Below are 19892 nucleotides of genomic sequence, written 5' to 3'. Positions count from 1 at the left end.
CCCAAAATCCGGCAGGACGTGGTCTCGTACGTGGCAGCTTGCATCACGTGCGCTAGGGCTAAGTCACCCCGAACCCGTCCTGCTGGCACGCTACAGCCTCTGGGGGTACCCAATAGGCCATGGACAGAAATCTCCATGGATTTTATCACTGACTTGCCAGCCTCGGCAGGGAACACGGTCATCCTGGTGGTGGTTGACCGTTTTTCAAAGATGGCGCATTTTGTGGCGTTGTCCTCTTTGCCCAATGCTAAGACGTTGGCTCAGGTATTTGTGAAGGAGGTGGTCAGACTCCACGGAGTACCGTCTGACATAGTATCTGATAGGGGTACGCAATTTGTGGCGAGGTTTTGGAAAGCTTTTTGCTCAAGGTTGGGGATCAAGTTGTCACATTCATCGGCGTTTCATCCACAGTCTAATGGACAAACTGAGCGCATGAACCAAAATCTGGAGCAGTATTTACGATGCTTTGTGTCCGACAACCAGGAGGAGTGGTCTACTTTCCTTCCTCTGGCCGAATTCGCATTAAATAATCACCGCCAAGAGTCATCAGGAGAGTCTCCATTCTTTTGTGTGTACGGTCAACATCCTCAGTTTTGTACCTTACGTCAGGGTGACTCCGGGGGTGTCCCGGAGGAGGATCAGCTAGGAGCCCAATTGTCATCAGTCTGGAGGCGGGTGAAACAGCGTTTGTTGAGCATGAGTGCCAGGTACAAACGGGTGGCTGACAGTAGACGCGTGCCAGGTCCGGACCTGTGTGTGGGTGAATGGGTGTGGTTAGCTACGAAGAACATAAAACTCAAAATCCCTTCTTTAAAACTGGGTCCAAGGTTTATTGGGCCTTTTAGGATTTCTGCCATCATTAACCCAGTAGCTTATCGGTTGGAACTTCCCGCGGTGTACAAGATACACAACGTGTTTCACAGGGCTTTATTGAAAAAGGTGGTAGGCTTGGTGGACACGACGCCGATGCCACCTCCAGTCATGGTGGATGGCGAGTTAGAGTTCGAGGTCGCCAAGGTAGTGGACTCTCGAGTAGTACGCCGTACTCTTCAGTATTTGGTGCACTGGCGGGGGTATGGTCCAGAGGAGAGGTCTTGGGTTCCAGCCTCAGACATACATGCGGATCGGCTGGTCAGTTCTTTTCACCATCGTCATCCGGACAAGCCGGGTCCTATGAGTCTTGAGGGCCCTGGGGTCCCTCGTAGAAGACGGGGTACTGTCATGTCGGACGCTGTTCACACCACAGCATCCGGCAGGCAGAGGTAGTTCCACCTCCAGCCACTATAGCCTCAGTGGCGCCGGCCTGATCTTCAGGCTCTCGGGGGTTAATCCTGCTGGAGTCCAGGTTGGATGGTTAGTCATGCCCACGGTCTTTAAATAGTCATGCTGGCCTATGGGCGTCGCCGATTATAGCTTGTGTTTCATACCAAGTGGTTCCGGTCTGGAGTGGAGGTGTTCAAGAGAGAGAGATTCATATCTGGTGTCGTATGATCCGTCGTTATCCTTTCTCCTTCCCATATTTGTGTTTAGTTGTGCCCTGTTCACATTACTGTTTATTCCTGTGTGTGTGCGGCGCAGTGCAGTTTAAGTTCTCCCTGTCTGTCATTATTTGTGTGGGAGCTTTGGTGGTGACTTCTCACTGGGTGGAGGGTGGAGGGTTAAGTGCAGGGCTGAGCAGGAGAAAAGGAAAGGTCGGAGGCTCAGGCATTTGCACCTTCAGCAAAAACCCTGGGTTGAGGGTCAGACAGGGTTTCCCCTAGTAAAGGGACACCACAGGGGCCCCGGGTATTTCAGCCTTAGTTGAACTAAGCCCCCGTGACAGCGGTTTCACGTATGTCCACGTTCTCCCACGCGCCGACAGTTACCCGCCTCTCGTTGCCTGATAAATTTTCTGGCGATGGCGCCTCCTGTAGGGGTTTGTCAGCCAGTACTCTATCCAGCTGGAGTTACTGGCTGCGCGATTCCCTACAGAACGGGCCAAGGTGGGGTTTATTGTTTCCCTTCTGTTGGGCAAGGCTTTGGAGTGGGCTACGCCACTATGGGAGCGTGGTGACCCAGAGATTCGGACCACTGCTCAGTTTCTAACAGCTATTAAGCAGGTCTTCCTGGGACCATGGGTCACGCACGACACCTCTCTTCAGCTACTCGCATTGACTCAGGGATCCCTCTCAGTTAGTCAGTATGCCGTTCGTTTTCAGACACTGGCTTCCGAGCTGGAGTGGTCTGATAAAGCCCTCATCCCTGTGTTTTGGAGAGGTTTGGCGGAGCATGTTAAGGATGCTCTCTCTACCAGGGAGGTTCCTGCAAGTTTGGAAGAGCTGATTGCCATTTCCACCCTCATTGATCTCCGTTTTTCGGAGCGCGGTCTGGAGCGTGCTCAATCCAAACGGAAGGTTACCTCGGCTCCAAACTTTTTTGAGCCTCTGGAACCACCCGAGCCAGAGACTCCACTCCCAGAGCCCATGGAGGTGTCTCACGCCGTTCTCGAGACACGTCCGGCGCAAAACTCCATTTGCGGTTACCATTGTCAACGCACTGTTTCTCAGGACAAAAAGTGTCCCGCAATGGCCAAACTCTGTGCCACTGGGCAAGACCTTTGTCCCTCCCCACCTTTGGCCGAAGGTCCTCGCATGGGCACACGCGTCCAGGGTGGGTGGTCACTGTGGCTACATGCAGACCACAAAACTCCTGGCGGGGTCGTATTGGTGGCCGCACAGGGCTCGGGACATTAAAAAATATATTCAGGCATGCGCCTCATGTGCTCGGGTTAGCCTTCTTAAGCAGAGAGTGGAGACGTCCGCCGTCACACCGCGGTGTTCCATTTCAACTTATGCTCCGGGCGGTTTTGCCGCGCCCGTTGTCTCCCACATGTCTTCTTAAACCTGGCGATCTTGCTGCCTCTGATACCTTCCACGTGTCCCGGTTTTCCGTGTCACCTACCGGGACATCAGACGTGCCTCCGGACGAGTCTGAGGCCTATGCCTCTGATGGGCACAGGGTGGTGGACTGGAAGGCTCAGAGAGGAGGGGGCCCTGGGAGGGGGGGTAATGTTAGGCATCAGGTTTCTGCATCTGCTCTGCAGGAATCCAGAGCCTCACATTCCGCGGTCTCCTGCTGTCTATCTACTGCAGAGAAGATTACTTTGCAGCAGACCGCTCCAGAGACTAAGTTCCTCTGTGCTCCTACTGGGCATGCTCACGAGATGATCTCCCATTGGAGATTGAGAGTCATGTGCCCAGGTCCTGCTCCAGATCTCATCGGTCCATCTCGGAAATCTGGAAGGTCCCGCATGGCTATAAAAAGTGCACATGACTGTTCGGCCATGCGCTAGTATAGACTATACTTGCTATGTGTGAATGGTGACGGATGTATGTTTCTGGTGACTGACTCATTATTAAACCCCTTCCCTCTGATAATACGTATGTGGATAGGGAATTGGTTTAGCAGTCAGCGCCAGTCAGTGGCAAGCCTTAAGCCACAGTGCACACCGCACCGCTACGCTAGCGTCCAATATTGCGCTTGCTTTCTGGCTTTGTCGTCGAGCGGCAGTGTCCTACGTCGCGCTGCAGTTGCAGCCCTTCTTGGCGCTCGCAGAAGCGACGCCGCACACACGGTAGGTATAGAGGGACGCAGCTCCTCTGTCTTGGGTCCTGCTCCTGTGACCAGATACTGTGTGTGCATTTATCTGAGGCGTGTGTCACTAACAGCTTCAGCATTTTGTATGTTTTTGTTGCGGCATCTCTGTGTGTGAACAGAGCCCGCTCTGCGAACTCCGGGTGAAGTTGAACCCGTGCGCATTATACCGCCATATCGGCACCTTTGTGTGTGAACAGAGCCCGCTCTACGCACTCCGGGTGAAGTTGAACCTATGCGCATCATACCGCCATATTGCTCCTCTGTCATTACCTAGCAGCGGTGTAACACCTACTGCTCGGTGGACCCCGAGCGACGAACGCACTTTATTATTTATTTTTATTTAGTGCGTTCTGCCATTCCTAACAGAGTGTTTGTGCAATAGGGGAAGTGGATCCTTAAGATCCACAAACACAGCCGGACTTGAGGTGGCAATATGAACCCAGCCTAAGAATATCAGAAGTGTGCAGAGTAAAAATTAACACTTGTTTTTTTTTCTATAAAATCTCTACAATTTGTTTGAGGAATGTATGGAAGAAAAATGTGAATTCCTTGAGGCCCTGCTCTCCTAAACAGCATACCATGTACCATAGAAGTGAAGACTCCACATAAAGCATTAGAGGTTGTCCACTTCTTTAACATTGAAGATCTATCCTTAGGAGGTAATCAATGTCTGATCAGTGGGGTGCGACACCCAGTGCTGCCATCGGGGCATTACTGCCCTTACAGGCGTATGGTACAATTTCAGTAACTGAACATTCAGTTAAAATCTATATTGCTGTGTGGGAAGGGTTCACGTACGTCAATAGTTAACAGCCACCAGCCATTCACAGAACGGCAACTGACGTCGGCGCGCATGTCATCGGAATATGACATCACTGCCATACACGGCCTCATCGGCACCTCAGATGGATGGTCGAGAGGACGCCGCTGGAACGCTGCCAGGTAAGGAGAAACCGGTTACTGTGCAGGGCGACACTGTCACTTTTTTACTTCGACTGGTGTAGCGTAAAAGTTGGGGGAAAATCAGGGAATGTGCCCAAGATAACTGTGCATGATCAAGCAATTTTCCTAGCTCTGGTGGCCTGGATGTCGTCGTGATGACATCAGGTCACTATGGCAACGATTGGGACCCCATGCTCCGATCCAAGGGCAGAGGGGCTTTCATCCCTCTGTCGGCTCCCGGAATGCTGCAATCTAGGTCGATTGCAGCATTTAGGGGGTTAAAGTGCAGGGACCATTCCTGGCACTTAGTGCCAGGTGTCAGCTGTCAGAATCAACTGACACCCTGCAGCGTGCGCAAAGCCTGTGTGTGTGTGCGCACGATTGCCATGCAGTAATAATACATTCCTAGTCAATAAGGCCCAGGGCGCGTGGACGTATTGTTACTGCAAATGTCAGAAAGCGGTTAATGCATGATTGGTGAGGACGTGGTGCAGAAGTAGAGTTTTTCCAAGAGTGGGCAGAGGGACTGTGGAAGGTTCGACGGGTGGAGGCAGAGCTGGGGTGGAGCCTGGGCAGAGTCTCAACGGGGCCCAAAAATGTTGCCAGTATGGGGCCCTTAAATTCCTGGTGGCAGCCCTGGTGACACCCGCCACATCTACTGATCAGCTGTTCTCGGTGCCAGCAGCTGCTGGAAGTGCTCAGTTACATAGCTGCTCTGTTTACTGATAGTAGCTGCAGCCAGGTACTCTATATCTGCCCCCTATTGATTTCAGTAGGGCACGGTTGTGCAGTACATGGCCACGGCTATTATCCGTAGACAGAGCAGCTCTGTAAGGCTATGCTCACAAGTTGCATTTTTGCTGTGTTTTTTATGCAAATTTTAAGCTGCATTTTACAGAAATCTCGTGCACACACATTGTTTTTTTTCCTGACTGATTTGGAAAACTGTTGCATTTTTACAAACTGCAGCATGTCACTTTTTTTTAGTATTTTCTCGGCGTATTTGCAGTGTTTTTTCTCCTTTAGGAAACAATAGGTAAGTGCAAAACACGTCGTAAAAAATGCAGGTATTAGCTTTTGCTGCGTCTTTGGTGCAAAAACCTAAGAAAGTTAAATCAGCCTTTTTTTGGGGGGGGCCACTAAACTTTATCGACATGCACAAAAGACAACAAAAACTCGGCAAAAAAAATGCAGCAATACCTATATTTTGTAAGCAGCTTCTTTACTGCCAAGAGAGCAAGTTTTGCCTGCTAAAAGAAAAAAAACAGCAAAAATGCAACGTGTGAACATTACCTTACTGAGCAATTCCGTCAGCTGCCGGCATCGAGAACAGCTGATAAGCAGCAATGTTTGGTGTTGCACCCCACGGATCAGACGTTGGTAACCTATCCAAAGGACAGGCCATCAATGTTAAAGCAGTGGACAACCTCTTTAATTAGGACTAACAAGCTGTTAACAGCTGTTTTCTTTATATGCATTCTGAAAATTCCAAAATAAGTATATCAAAAAGAAAAGTTAGAGTCCTCCTAATATGCCTTATTCCATGTACAGTGGCAGTGTATTCAGGTGAAGGTTTAGGCACTCTGAGCCGCTGCATAATGTCTGTGTTTAGCACTACTAGATGGTAAATCTCCTAATTATGGTACAGAATATAACGCTGCATACGCAGCTCATTAGATAATATTTCAGTGTTCCTCAGTATATGGAGGTACAATACTGAATTGTAGCTTATGGACACTGTATACAGTGGATTTTGAGCTCCTTGATTATGTACAGATGCTGCAGGTGCAAACTTGTCAAATCACATTTTCATCACAGTACATTGCATATTTTTGCCACTAGGTGGCGAGTATTGAAGTAAAATGCTACCATCTGGTGCATTGAAAATTATGTCATATGGTTAAAAGCTGTAGAAAGCAGCTACTATCTGCTCTATCAGTACCTCGGCTCAGCTGTAGGTCTTATATGTCAATAAATGCGTATTTATAGCACAGCGATGTGTGAATGGAGACGATGATCTGGGTCCACTCAAGTTAAGTTTACATAACCATTTCCCTATAGAGTTTTTCACAGGCAGTATTACATTGCCTTACTAGCATGAACTCAAGTGCATGCCCTGCATTGACTGTTCTCTATTTTTATTCTGGTTGAGTTTCTACGGAGAAAAGCACATTGCAATACATGAGTGTACTAGACCATGATGGCTGCGTTCACTCCTGGCTGATGTACCGAAATAGTGGGACAAGTGGTGCCCTTTAATGTATGATATTTCCAGGAAAGCTTTAGCCCTAGCAAAAGATGACAAATTCACTGGTTCATGGAAGTCATTAAATTAGAGTAGGTAAGAAGCAGAGAATTCCCATAAGGACTGATCCTTTTCATTATAATGGCTGTATTTGTGCCATTATCTACAATCAGTATAGTTATGTGCTGCCAAGTAAACACTTGCAGCCAGCAAATTTCAGGGGAAAGCAGTGTCAATTCTCGGGACCTTTTATTGTCCTACAGTATATGGTAAATTACTGTATTGTCATTTGCAGATTACCAGCATGACTATTGGCTGTAAAACTTGCAGGACAATTAAGTAAGGCTTTATAATGAGAAATCCACATGCTAGATTTTAGATTCCTTCTACATTTGTGCAAACAGAACAATTACAGGTGGACAGTCCTGGAAATGCCAAGGAGAGCTCTCGATCAACATTTATGCCCGTTTGGTCTAAAATGAAACCATATATTCACAATTGAGTAGCACAATCAAGCAAGATTTAAAGGGAAGTTCACATTTTTATACTGGAAAAATGTCATAAAAAATGACTGTTCAAACTAAGCCCAGTCACTCCATGCACCCTTGGTGTGTAGTTTAGTTCATGTTCCCGCCTACTTGTTTTCCATCTATCCTTGCTACTCTCTGCCTACTGTAAAACCAAAGCCGTCAATCCAAGAACATGAGGATGAAGACATGCAAAACAGTAGGCATAAAAGTGACCTGAACTATATACTCACGCTCAGGGTACACAGAGCGCTTGAGCTTGGTTTGAACAGTCATTTTCTTCTGACAATCTCTTTAAGACAAGAATAGCACAGCAAACGGATGCTGTCACTTTCCATAACTTCATTAGACTTCAATGAACAGTTCTTGCAGTCTGCTCTTCATTAACATCCATGGTGGAAGCGACCTTAAATCTGTGAAACAAGACTTTTGTCTCATTTTGTCCCTATAAATGTTCTAGTTGGTATGACCATAACGGATTGTATATGCAAGAGATATATTATAGGGATGTCTTTATGCAAATGTGCACAGGTGATTACGAGCATGACAGTAAGAAATATAATAATAATAATAATTAGGATTCATACCTGGAAGCACTTCATAAATGTCATCACTTGGACCTGACTGTCTCACATCATCATACGTATCACCGTCTACATGAGAAAGAAAAAAAACACCTTTATAGTAAAGTTAAGTTCATGTATGTATTGCGGAGGGGGATTTACCCTCCCCCACGATCACCTCACTTCCATACCCCCCACCATCAACTCACCTCCATACCCCCCCACCATCACTTCACCTCCAAAGTAATAACTCTCTGACCCCTCTGACCTTTCCTGGCCTCTGCGCACTACAGTACTTTACTCTGCCCTTAACAGGACAGATAAGTACACCTGCGCAGAAGTGCGATGCCGGGAGCAAGAAAGCAAGCAGGAGGGCTGCCGTCGCAAGAAGATGGGAGGCACCGGACCAGGACCTGTGATACCCATCGGACCGGACTGCCCCCCAGGTGATTATAATAAAACTTATTTTTCTTTCTTTCAGGTCGGACCGGGGGCTTATCTACAGCATTATAGAATGCTGTAGATAAGCCCTGAAAGGCAGTGGCCGCATCTTATAGCAGCCAAAACAGCTGACAGGTTCCCTTTAAGGGCTATCTTGCTGAGGTTATCTCTATTGCTTCTCCTGTGTTTTTTTTTTCCTTGTTCCCTATATATAGTTATTTATTTTTTCCTAGCACTCCTACAATTTTGTTATGTTTAGGGTCTGGGGGTTTCCACATATACCAAAGGTCTTTTTGGGTTCCTTTCTGTTTCTTCCGCCTTTCATGTATGCCTGTGTAAACATGTCCTTAGCCCTATGCCTCACCCTCTGTCTGAGTGCACCACGTTCTGTTGTTGTTTTGGATTACACTCTGGGTATAGTTGAGGGTGCAGTTAAGGATGTTCAGGATCAGCCAACATTGAGTGAGGGTGCCTCTGTGTAACTTCAGGGTGCAAAACTCTGCGGTAAGGTAGGAACAGGCCAGGGTCAAGATAAGGATTTGCCTAGTCTTTACAGGAACCTGTGGTGTGCACGTTGAACATCTCCCATGGTTTGTTCATCTCCATGCGAGTGTTAAGGCTCAGTCCTAACACCTCCTCTGTCTCCTTTGACCAAGAAAAGCAATTGGATTTTTCAGGCCATTATGACTGCAGTGATACCAAGCCTATATAGTTTTTTTAATTAGTTTAGTGGCTTGAAAAGTTCTGACCATTTTACGAGATCTATAGCTTTTTTTGTTTTTCTATCACATGAGCTGCTTGAGTGCTTATTTTCTGTTTGCTCAGCTGGAGTATTTATTGTTATCATTTTGAGACAGAGATTTTGATGGTGCTTATATATTGCATCTTTTGAAGAGAGGTTCTGGCAATTTTATTTTTTTCCAGCTTTTAACTTTAATAACTTTATATTTTTATAGATGAAATTTTTATAGATTAAATGTTGGTGTAAGACTGATGGCATCATTAAATTGGTAAATCAGCAGCGATTGGATCTAGCTCTGATCGCTTCTGCTAGAGGCAGGTGCCGGCTGTGTAACACAGTACGCCTCGGTGGGGAGTGGGCACAGCACCTACCCCATGACATATGTATATGTTATGGAGCTCGATGGGATAAAGCAAAATATATATTTGCTCTTGGTGTGATAGCCTGCAGCATTTTTTGCATTACCCTAATACTTTAGTCTTGCACAATTTTTGCGTTGAGAAAATGGGTTAATCTCCAAACTAATCTACTGAAGTCTACCCCTTCATAGCTTTTGGTTCTCCCAAGACCTCCTTCTCTCCTCCATACTGTTATGTTCCTCATCCAATTACCTCCCTTACTTCTCTTGAGCATCCCCCTCTGGATTCCTGTACCCAAACATGTCCGATTCCACCACATTTGGAACTTGAAAACCCATCTCTTCGAGAAAACTTACATCCTGCAACAACTTCGCTGCCACCTCACCACCACCAGAGCTCTGCAACCCCGTAACCTCCTATCTACTTCCCCATTGTCCTGTAGACTGTAAACCCGCAAGACCATGGCCCTCTCCCTTTCTGTACCAGTCTGTCATTGTTAGCTTATATCTGTATTTTGTATGTAACCCTCTCTCATGCACCGAACCATCAATGGTGCCCTAAGCATAAATAATAATAATCTCCTGCTGATTGGTCCCATCTTCAGCTGGAGATATACTGGAGTTCCACCCCCTTGGATATAGAAGGGGCACTTAGTCATATTTTGTTCCACTGCATGTAGGGCAGAGTAGTGAGGCTGCTGCTGCTCTGGATACACGTCTGAGCTCCTTACATGGGGAAGATTTTTCTTAGTTTTAAGTATAGCTGAGAAAATTATTTTTGTGCATTTTATGTATGTTGTCTTCCTTTAAAGGGGTTGCTCACAACTCGGACAACCCCTTCTTAAATGCAACTTGACCCCATGTAAAGTAAAAACACCGTAGTCTCAACTCTTGCTCCAGCACCATTCCAGCGATGTCGATGCAGTGTGTGACATTGTCGTTCACATGAGGGCTGCAGCCTATCAAAGACACCAGATGGGCTACAGCGCTCACAATTTACATGACATGAAAAATCCCATATGAATAAAGTGTGAGTGCTGCAGCCCATCAGTGGCCACCTGGTAGGCTGCGGCGCCCACTTAAAATAATATCGTGTGTGCTGGCAGACACTGCGCCAACATCACTGGAATGGTGCTGGTCTGGAAGAGGAGTGTATGGTGTTTTACTTTACATGAGGTCCAGGTGAATTTTAGAAGGAGTTTTACAAGTAGTGCACAACCCCATTAATCTTGGGAAATTAGAGATAAATAATTTTCACAGTATGATTTATTTATTTTACTCGCTTATATAGTGCCATTCATTCCGCAGGGCTTTACAGACATTATTTCTGTCTCCATTGGTGCTCACAATCTAGATTCCATATCAGTATGATTTTTACGTGTGGAAGGAAACCGGAGAACCCAGAGGAAACCCACGCAAACACGGGGAGAACATACAAACTCCATCTTGATTATGCTATTATAATAATGATACATATTTTACAAGACATGTGACATTATAATCTAGTATTTCCGGCATTTACCTTGTTGAATTGCATTTACCCACTCCTCTGCCTCCTTGGGGGTTGAAGCAGCAAACTGAAAAAAAAATTGTAAAAGGAACAGACACTAGTGATTTGCTGGCTGCAAAAACGAACATTCCTGTCATTTCTTTAGCGGAGACATTAGCAATTCTTTGCGTGTCTACTGATACTTTTCTTGCAAGGATGCTTCTTATAATGTACAGTTAATTTTGACAAATTTATGTAATTGGAGCAGAGGATGATGGATTTGAAACTCTGATCAGCAGCTGGCAGCTGTGCAGAAAAAAAACTGCTTCTCTTCATCAATGTCAAAGCCAAAACTGATGAACGAAATTTGCCCTTGACAATTAGAAGACACCCGTGAATATCTTTAGACTGCTGGGTATAGTTTCCTTAAAAATGTTGCTGTCAGATTCCAACACATTACCTGACAAGTTAATTAAACGATTTTCAAATGCAATTTCGGATATTTAAAGTGTATTAGAGTTACATTCTGTATTGATGGAGAAATAATACATCTCTGAAGTTCTCCACCTGACGCTCATGTTTGGTTTGATTCCCTCGTACCCCTGGCAGTCATGTTGTGATTTCGCATTTATGGTGTTTGTACTGATAAATCTGCATTTATTTTCTTGGGAATTCATCTTATCTTTACCAGATCACTGAATACGTAGTAAAAATAATAATTGACAGCGGTAAAGCAAAGAAGAAAAAACAGATACACTTGATATGTATGAAGCAATGTTGCATATTAATTTCGGGCACATGAACTTTATTGGAATTTTGTTTTTTTTCCTATTACATTCCCCTATGCATCAATGCACTGTACAGATGTGTCTGCCGGCTAGTGAGCTGTTACAACCCAAATGTTCCTCTTTCTCCCAGACTGCCAATGCAACAGTTTTATCAATTTAATTTATACAGAGGCATAAAGAGTCCAACCTGATAGACGCGTTTATCAGGAGCGTAGATTTCAAAACAGCAATCTTTCTTTCCATCCTTGCGTAGAGTATCATTCATCCTGGCGCTGTACCCTTCGAGAGAGAATTCACCTTTCTGCTGTTTGTCTGTCAGAGATAGAGAAAAGTGGCAACCTAGTAGTTAAATCTCTATTGGCTGGCCATGGAAACAATGGTATTGTGCCTGGAGCTTTTAGAAAATTGCTGCAAAATTACATAAAACAAACTAGATGCAGCCATATGGAAGGTTTATACCAGGGACTCGTGAAAGTCTTGACTAGAGAAGCGTACTCCAGCTGGTGGCATGTACTTATTCTATACACTGTGTTCCAAATTATTATGCAAAAAGAGTTTAGGAGTGATAAGGTTAGAATTTTTTTGTTTGTCATTTAAACTCATGACTTAGGAAAGTCTGACTGACGGCTTCACTGTAATGACCCCTCCCAAAACCCACACCTTCTTAACTTAAATAAGACACGACTGCGTGACATTGGATGTAAAAGGCCACAGCAGCCCCGTTTATTAACACCAAACAAGCAATAACATTTTATCCATAAACGTAGAAATATTCCATAAACATAACCACCAGCAAAAGGAGGGGGGGTAAATGAAGAGTCCATTGTACATGATTGCAACACCAGCTCCACCACGTGCCCTCAGCCGCACCACACCGGCTCGAGGACACCCAGCCGAGTGTTGCCCAACCAATGTCCTGCTGGGACCCAGCCCAGCAGGGACCCACGTTAACATGCCCCGCTGTGACCCAGCACAGCAGGGTCCCACGTTAACATGTCCCGCTGTGACCCAGCACAGCTGGGACCCACCTTAACCAAGTATACCATTGCACCTCCTGCACTGGGTTCACCCCCCCGCTCTTTGTGCAATCCACCGACTTCAAATACCCCCCTCCTTTCCGCCACCGCGAGCACGTATGACACCTTGTACGTGCGAGTACCACCACCAAAAAACCCCACCCAAGCCGACTCTGCGGCTCGAGTAACCAATACTTCTGTACCAAGACCAATCGATCAAAACTGATCCCCATTAGACCTCACAATGCCAACCTACACCAAACAACCAGGTCAGCCACACCCAAGACCTGCAACTAGCCAACCGCATCATCCAATCCTATGCACCGCCTGCGCGACCAGTCCCCAACCTGAGCCGCCGCCTCTGCCTCGTTGAGACCGCAACATTGCAGGCGCCTCCGAAAATTGCACTGCACCTAATAATTAATCAAAGCCAACCATTATTTCCGTGAACAAAAGAACCTACATTGGTTCCCCAATCCTCCGATAGATTCTTGAAAATGTGCCCAGTAAAACCCACTATGTAGTCATTCCAAACAGGAGCCCCTATGAACAACAACACGAACACGGCTCCCAGGCAGAAAATTGCACTCCACCTGATAATAATCAAAGCCAACCATTATTGACGTAACAAAAGAACCTACACTGGTTCCCCCACCTCCGACAGATTCTTGAAAAACGTGCCCAGTAAAACCCACTATATAGTCATGAACAACAACACGAGCATGGCTCCCAGGCAGGAAGAAATGAACCACTGCATTCAGGCCCGATGTCTCAGATCAAACCCCTTGACGCCCCAGCGACTAAGTCTCCACCACACACGTGCAGTACCAAAACGCTGTTGGTCCCGTCAACCCTGCGTGATAGCATCTATCTTAAAATATCCACCCAACTAGAAAACATAAACCAATCCACCCCGTAATCACCACGACCCGGAAACGAATTAATTGTGTGCATCACCCGTGCACTTCGAACCCAGAATCACAACACTATTGTTGCCACCCTCTTACCAAAAGTGAGATGTACTCCGCACCCATTCCCCGCTGAACAGCGGACTCGACACTACTCACAAAAGAAAGAAAAGCGACTCCACACCACCTGAAGTCCAGGAAAACTCAGACACACATCACGTCTCCCGAAAACCCCAGACACCATAAAACCCGGGCCATCCGTCAAAACATTGCACACACCGGTGCCCGATGCTTGTCCACCACTCAGCCTTAAAGCACCGCAAAAAGCACCCCCAAATGGAGCACAGCCCCAGACGATTACCAGGTCCTTAGAATCATTAAAAGTCAATGCACATCGCACTAGCTTCCCCTGCCACGGCGTACCACCAGCCCGACATTAATGAAAGTAATGTTATAGTTGCAACCTGCTCACCCACTACCTAAAGTACACCTCCCCCGCAGCAGCGCAGCACCACAACCGTGTCCCCATAATACCAGCCGGTCCTGACAAGTGCGCATAACGGAATGAATGACATAGCCATGTATTGCCGGACGGGCTACACCCACGCGGGAGACCATTCACACGGCCATCGAAACAACATGTCCTGCCTCACGCACTATACAGAATTCCCGACAAATGGAACAACATCCGCTGGATAAACAAACCGTTAACCAACCAGGACCCCCGAGACCAGTAAAGCACACGCTGGGTTACCCAACTCAAATGTTGCATCATCCTTGCGCAACACTTCTCCCAAGCCCCCCGTCCGGGGTCACCCAAAAAGAAAAGACTCTGACTCCTTCTGTATACCCAGAAGGCAAAGCAGGACCAGCTGCACCCACAATAAACCTCCTAGCCCATCGTAACGAAAAACTATCCACTCTGTATAATAAACTCCTACGTAGCTGCCATCAACGGCTGTAACAAATACCACCCGATACAGTCTGCCAAAAGCACAATCGGCAACCCTAAAGAACCGCAGTGAGAACCCACAAGTCCTTACGTGCAAAAGTTGTTAAAACTGCCCCTGGGCAGCCACGACCAGCAAATTACCGTAAGAACGCCATATGACTGCAGATCATGCAAAAGCCCCCAGTGGATCGTAGACCCACGTATTCAATAACCAAACTCAACCCCCAAAACAGCAGCGCGATGTACACGGGAACCAAATAACGACCCCCGACCTGACTCGATGTACTCGTTAACCTAACCTGACTTAGACATAGGGCCCCAGGTGAATCAAACGCGTTGACTTATCCAAACACATGATAACCGCAACTACGCCCTGAGCATGAAGAAACCCTAAGTAGTCAAGGGTACCATGAACAGAAAATAAGCACACCACCTTCCCTAATACCAGATAGTAGTCCCAGGTTGGACCATGACCAGAAAATAAGCACTGCACCATCCCTAATACCAGATAATCCCCGACTACCACACAGAAACCAAACCACGGACCTCAACAACCAGACATTGACCAACCATAAAACCCCAGCTCCACGCCATATCTACGTACCCCCAGAAATTAACCAGGAAAACAAATCCGGTAAAAGGTCAACTCCAAGCCCCCCAGGGGAAATGTCATCCATTGCTGCCAGAAAGGCAGGTTCCCAAAAGATCTGCCGTCCCAAGCATCTCGACCTCTCCTGAACGTCTACCGCAACAAACCATAATGCCCCTAGTGAACATGAAAACCCATAGTACACTCAAAGCCCCTATTGGAGAAACGAACCCGGACCGAGGCATATAAATAAAAAACACCGTAATGAAAACTCGACCTCCTACCCCCTCACCTCTGACCAGCAATAGCACACACCCCACTGTAACGTGAAAGATTAAGCCGCCCGATGCACTCCCCAAACTGCTCACCACGTCAGTGAACTGCCATCCAACCCTTATCAAATACTAGGCGCGGCGATAAAACTGCTCACCACATCAGTGAACTACCATCCAACCCTTATCAAATACTAGGCGCGGCAATAAAACTGCTCACCACATCAGTGAACTACCATCAAACCCTTATCAAATACTAGGCGCGGCGATAAAACTGCTCACCACATCAGCGAACTACCATCAAACCCTTATCAAATACTAGGCGCGGCGATAAAACTGCTCACCACATCAGTGAACTACCATCAAACCCTTATCAAATACTAGGCGTGGCGATAAAACAGCTCACCACATCAGTGACCTACCATCAAACCCTTATCAAATACTAGGCGCGGCGATAATCCTCCAGCCAAAAGACCCCATGCCTATAACAATAAACCATAAAACCGGCATGGATATGGCTATCCACCACCGCTCTGCCAATATCCGTATCACCACCTGAATTACTCACAAACCGCCATGGAATCACTACCAGTCATACACAAACACCCAGAGAATGCAAGCACAATTATACCAACCAAAATAAAATGATGTCGTCACCTATAGATATACCCACTATCATAAAAGCAAACTAGCATGAAATTAAAAAATACCTCCCAACACTCCTGAAGTGCACAAAACAGCCTCCTGGACCACAAAGCAACCATTCCCTCACAGATTCGAACGCTGTCCCTATGGACCAGCCGCGCATCTTTCCGAACCCCCAGACAAAAACACTACCACCCTAGTGCACCCAAAACCATACGTAGCAACACCCTTCCCAACTAATATAATAAAGACATTAAAAAAGGTTTAAGTGTGCCTTAGTGAGCCTTACTTACTATAGATATACCCACTATCATGATAACAAACTAGCATGAAAATAAAAACCACCCAACACTCATGAAGTGCACAAAACGGCCTCCTGGACCACAAAGCAACCATTCCCTCGCAGATTCGAACGCTGGCCACATGGACCAGCCGTGCATATTTCCGAACCCCCGTGACAAACCAACTACCACCCTAGTGCGAAACCATACGTAGCAACACCCTTCCAACGAATATAATCTAGACATAATAAAGGTTTAAGTGTGCCTTAGTGAGCCTTACTTACTATAGATATACCCACTATCATGAAAACAAACTAGCATAAAATTAAAACCACCCAACACTCATGAAGTGCACAAAACGGCCTCCTGGACCAAAAGCAACCATTCCCTCACAGAATCGAACGCTGGCTACATGGACCAGCCGTGTATCGTTCCGAAACCCCGTAACAAACCAACGACTACCCTAGTGCGAAACCATACGTAGCAACACCCTTCCCAACCAATATAATCTAGATATTAATAAAGGTTTAAGTGAGCCTTACTTACTAGGCTGACTCCGCGGAACCCCACGGAACAGCCGTCACGTGTCCTCCGCGTCGAGCACCGCAACTGCGATCTTCTCCATGGATCTACGCCGACTGCAGCCCTCCTGGGCAACAGCGCCAGCGCCCAGACCATCTGTCCATCCGGGAACGCATGGCAAAAAGTCACCGGCTCGGAGCCTCAAACAGGGGGGGGGAGGTTGGCGCTCCAGCCGCAGGCAACACCTCCTGAATCTGGCACCCAACGCCGGGGGAACGTGACGCCGGACCACATGACCTGTGGCCCTTGGCAGCCAAAGGGTGGCCACATGACCGTGCCACCGCCCGCTTCCCCCCAGCACCGCGAGAAAGGAAATGAGGCCGGTGACGTCACACACCACCTCGCCACCGGGCTCCTTGCCGCGTCACGTCACCGCCGTCCACCGATGCCGATGCCCGCGCCGGGTCAGGTGACCACGCCGGGTAGCGTGGCCGCGACGTGCGCGTCACCACTGTGTGCCGCGATCCGAAATGGAGGGGAGGCCGGCCACGTCACTCACCGCCCCGCTGTCTTGCTGACTGCTTCTCGACTTCTGGCTCCGGCCCCGCGATGTCTTCTGCAACAGGTCTGCTAATGGGGCTCATCCTCCGCTGCAAACTTAACTCCGGGCTGAGGTGCTCAGGAGGCCGTGATCGCCGCTGCCGCTTCGGAGGCAGAGGGGTCCTATCTTCTCCGCCATCACCATCACCGGACCATCGCTGCAGCTGTTTCTTCATCCATTGCTGGCCGCGCTGCTACATTATCCTCTTCCTCTGTGCCACGAGGTATTCCATCTTCTGGATCCAAAGATTCAAGCTGAAGTCCCAGATGTGAGGGGCTGACGATTCCGGACATCTGCAAGGTAAGGAATGACCATCCCTCCACAGTTCTGCCCTATATATCCATCCCACAACTGACCACTCCCTGCCAACTCACATTGCACCATAAGCCCCATAGCTCCAACCCACACCTTCCCCACAAACACAAAAGCACTACACCTTAACCCTTCACTAACCCTCAGGCCTAGCATCCCTCCTTAGTCATGTGCGCCCTCCATGTAGCCCCTTTGGGGCAGGCGTCCAGGCTTGCCTTTGATGGTGATGTGTGTCAGGGCTCTTTATATCACTGAAAACAATTGCAGACACCTGTGCAAATTAGTTTGGCAGGTGTGTCCAAATAAAGGCAAGACTACTTAAGAAGGCTGTTCCACATTATTAAGCAGCCTACATTTTTTGCCAAAATGGGAAAGAAAAAGGATGTGTCGGCTGCTGAGAAGCAACAAATTGTGGAGTATTTAGGTCAAGGCATGACTACAATCAACATTGCCAAGACACTTCATCGTGATCATCGCACAATCAAGAAGTATGTAGCTGATTCCCAGCACACACGTGTGCGTGCTGATAAGGAAAAATTGAGGACACTTTCCAACAGGCAAATGCATCAGGTTAAAAGAGCAGCTGCAAAAATGCCTTGTCATAGCAGCAGACAAGTTTTTGAAGCTGCTGGTGGCTCCAACGTCCCCCAAACAACAAGATGCAGGGTCCTTCAGAGGTTTGCAGCTGTGCGTAAGCCATCCTGTCGACCACCTCTATCCACTGATCACAAGCAGAAACGGCTCCAGTAGGCCAAACGATACATGAAGACTGACTTACAAACTGTTTTGTTCACCGATGAGTGCCGTGCAACGCTCGATGGTCCAGATGGATGGAGTGGAGGATGGCTGGTTGATGGACACCCCATGAAAACACGGCTAAGGCGCCAACAAGGAGGAGGTGGAGTAATGTTTTGGGCTGGAATCATGGGGAGAGAGATTGTCGGCCCCTTTAGGATCCCTGAAGGGGTAAAGATGAACTCCATAATCTATGTGGAGTTTCTAAAACAGCACTTCCTGCCATGGTTCAAGAGGAAGAACCGTGCTTTCCGCAGCAAGATCATTTTCATGCATGATAATGCACCGTCTCATGCTGCAAATAACACATCTGCATCTCTGGCTGCTATGGGCATAAAAGAGGACAAACTTATGGTGTGGCCACCATCTTCCCCTGACCTCAACCCCATTGAGAACCTCTGGAGAATCATCAAAAGGAGTGTCTATGATGGCGGGAGGCAGTTCACATCTAAGCAACAGCTCTGGGAGGGTATTCTGTCCACATGCAAAACAATTGAAGCACAAACCATCCAAAAACTGACAAATTCAATGGACGAGAAAGTTCAGAAGCTTCTTTCGAACAAGGGGTCCTATGGGCAAATGTAACATCACCGAGAATAAAGTTTTGACTTGAAAACTGTTTGATGTCATTTTGTAATAAGCTGATAATGCTTATAATTTCACAATTGCCCATTTTTTTGTTCAAAATAAAAATAAAAAGGTTGAAAACTCTGCTGTGCATAATAATTTGGAACATGCATTTTGAGTGTTTATTATTTTTAAAAATATACTGTTTTCATAGGCAGTTTGTTCAAAAACATTGCAATTATACTAGAATATTAGATGACTGGAAAATAACAATGACTGCAATTCACATAGGTAATTTAGAGAAAATATGAGGAAATATTTTTTGCATAATAATTTGGAACACAGTGTAATAATAAGCATCTTGTCATATTTATTTATCAGGCACATTTTTGCAAAAAATCTGTGTACAATGATACAAAGGAAAAATAAATAAATTAAAAAATATTTATGATACTGGAGGTAAATTATAAGAGACAACCACGGCCAATCATCTGCACCATCCGGGGGAATCAAATAAATAATCCTTTACTATGATGCATTGATATGCAGCACGTGTAATATGTGTTGAACATGTAACAAATTTTCTATGTAAATATATTCCTAAAGATGCTATTGGCATGAAATTCTCACCAGATGTTGGTAACAATCCATCCAATCCACACGGGAAAAGAAATAAAACCATAGATGTCCATATATTAGGT

At 46.7% G+C, this 19892-nt stretch overlaps 1 protein-coding gene across 1 annotated transcript in view; it reads right to left on the bottom strand.

Moving 5' to 3' along the window:
* Positions 1-19892, bottom strand: part of SKAP2 (src kinase associated phosphoprotein 2) — a 330712-nt gene that overhangs the window by 72665 nt on the left and 238155 nt on the right. Inside the window, exons 7-9 of the mRNA XM_073581374.1 lie at positions 11919-12043; positions 10977-11031; positions 7938-8003 (exon numbers count right to left, since the gene is read on the bottom strand). Coding sequence (XP_073437475.1) covers positions 7938-8003; positions 10977-11031; positions 11919-12043 — 246 coding nt within the window. The remainder of the gene's footprint in view (positions 1-7937; positions 8004-10976; positions 11032-11918; positions 12044-19892) is intronic.

This window comes from Dendrobates tinctorius, unplaced genomic scaffold (genome assembly GCF_039654945.1).
Source record: "Dendrobates tinctorius isolate UK_male_01 unplaced genomic scaffold, ASM3965494v1 ptg000070l, whole genome shotgun sequence".
Taxonomy (NCBI): Eukaryota; Metazoa; Chordata; class Amphibia; order Anura; family Dendrobatidae; genus Dendrobates; species Dendrobates tinctorius.
Note: the sequence above shows the minus strand (reverse complement) of the source record. Positions and strands in the feature narration are given on the sequence as shown.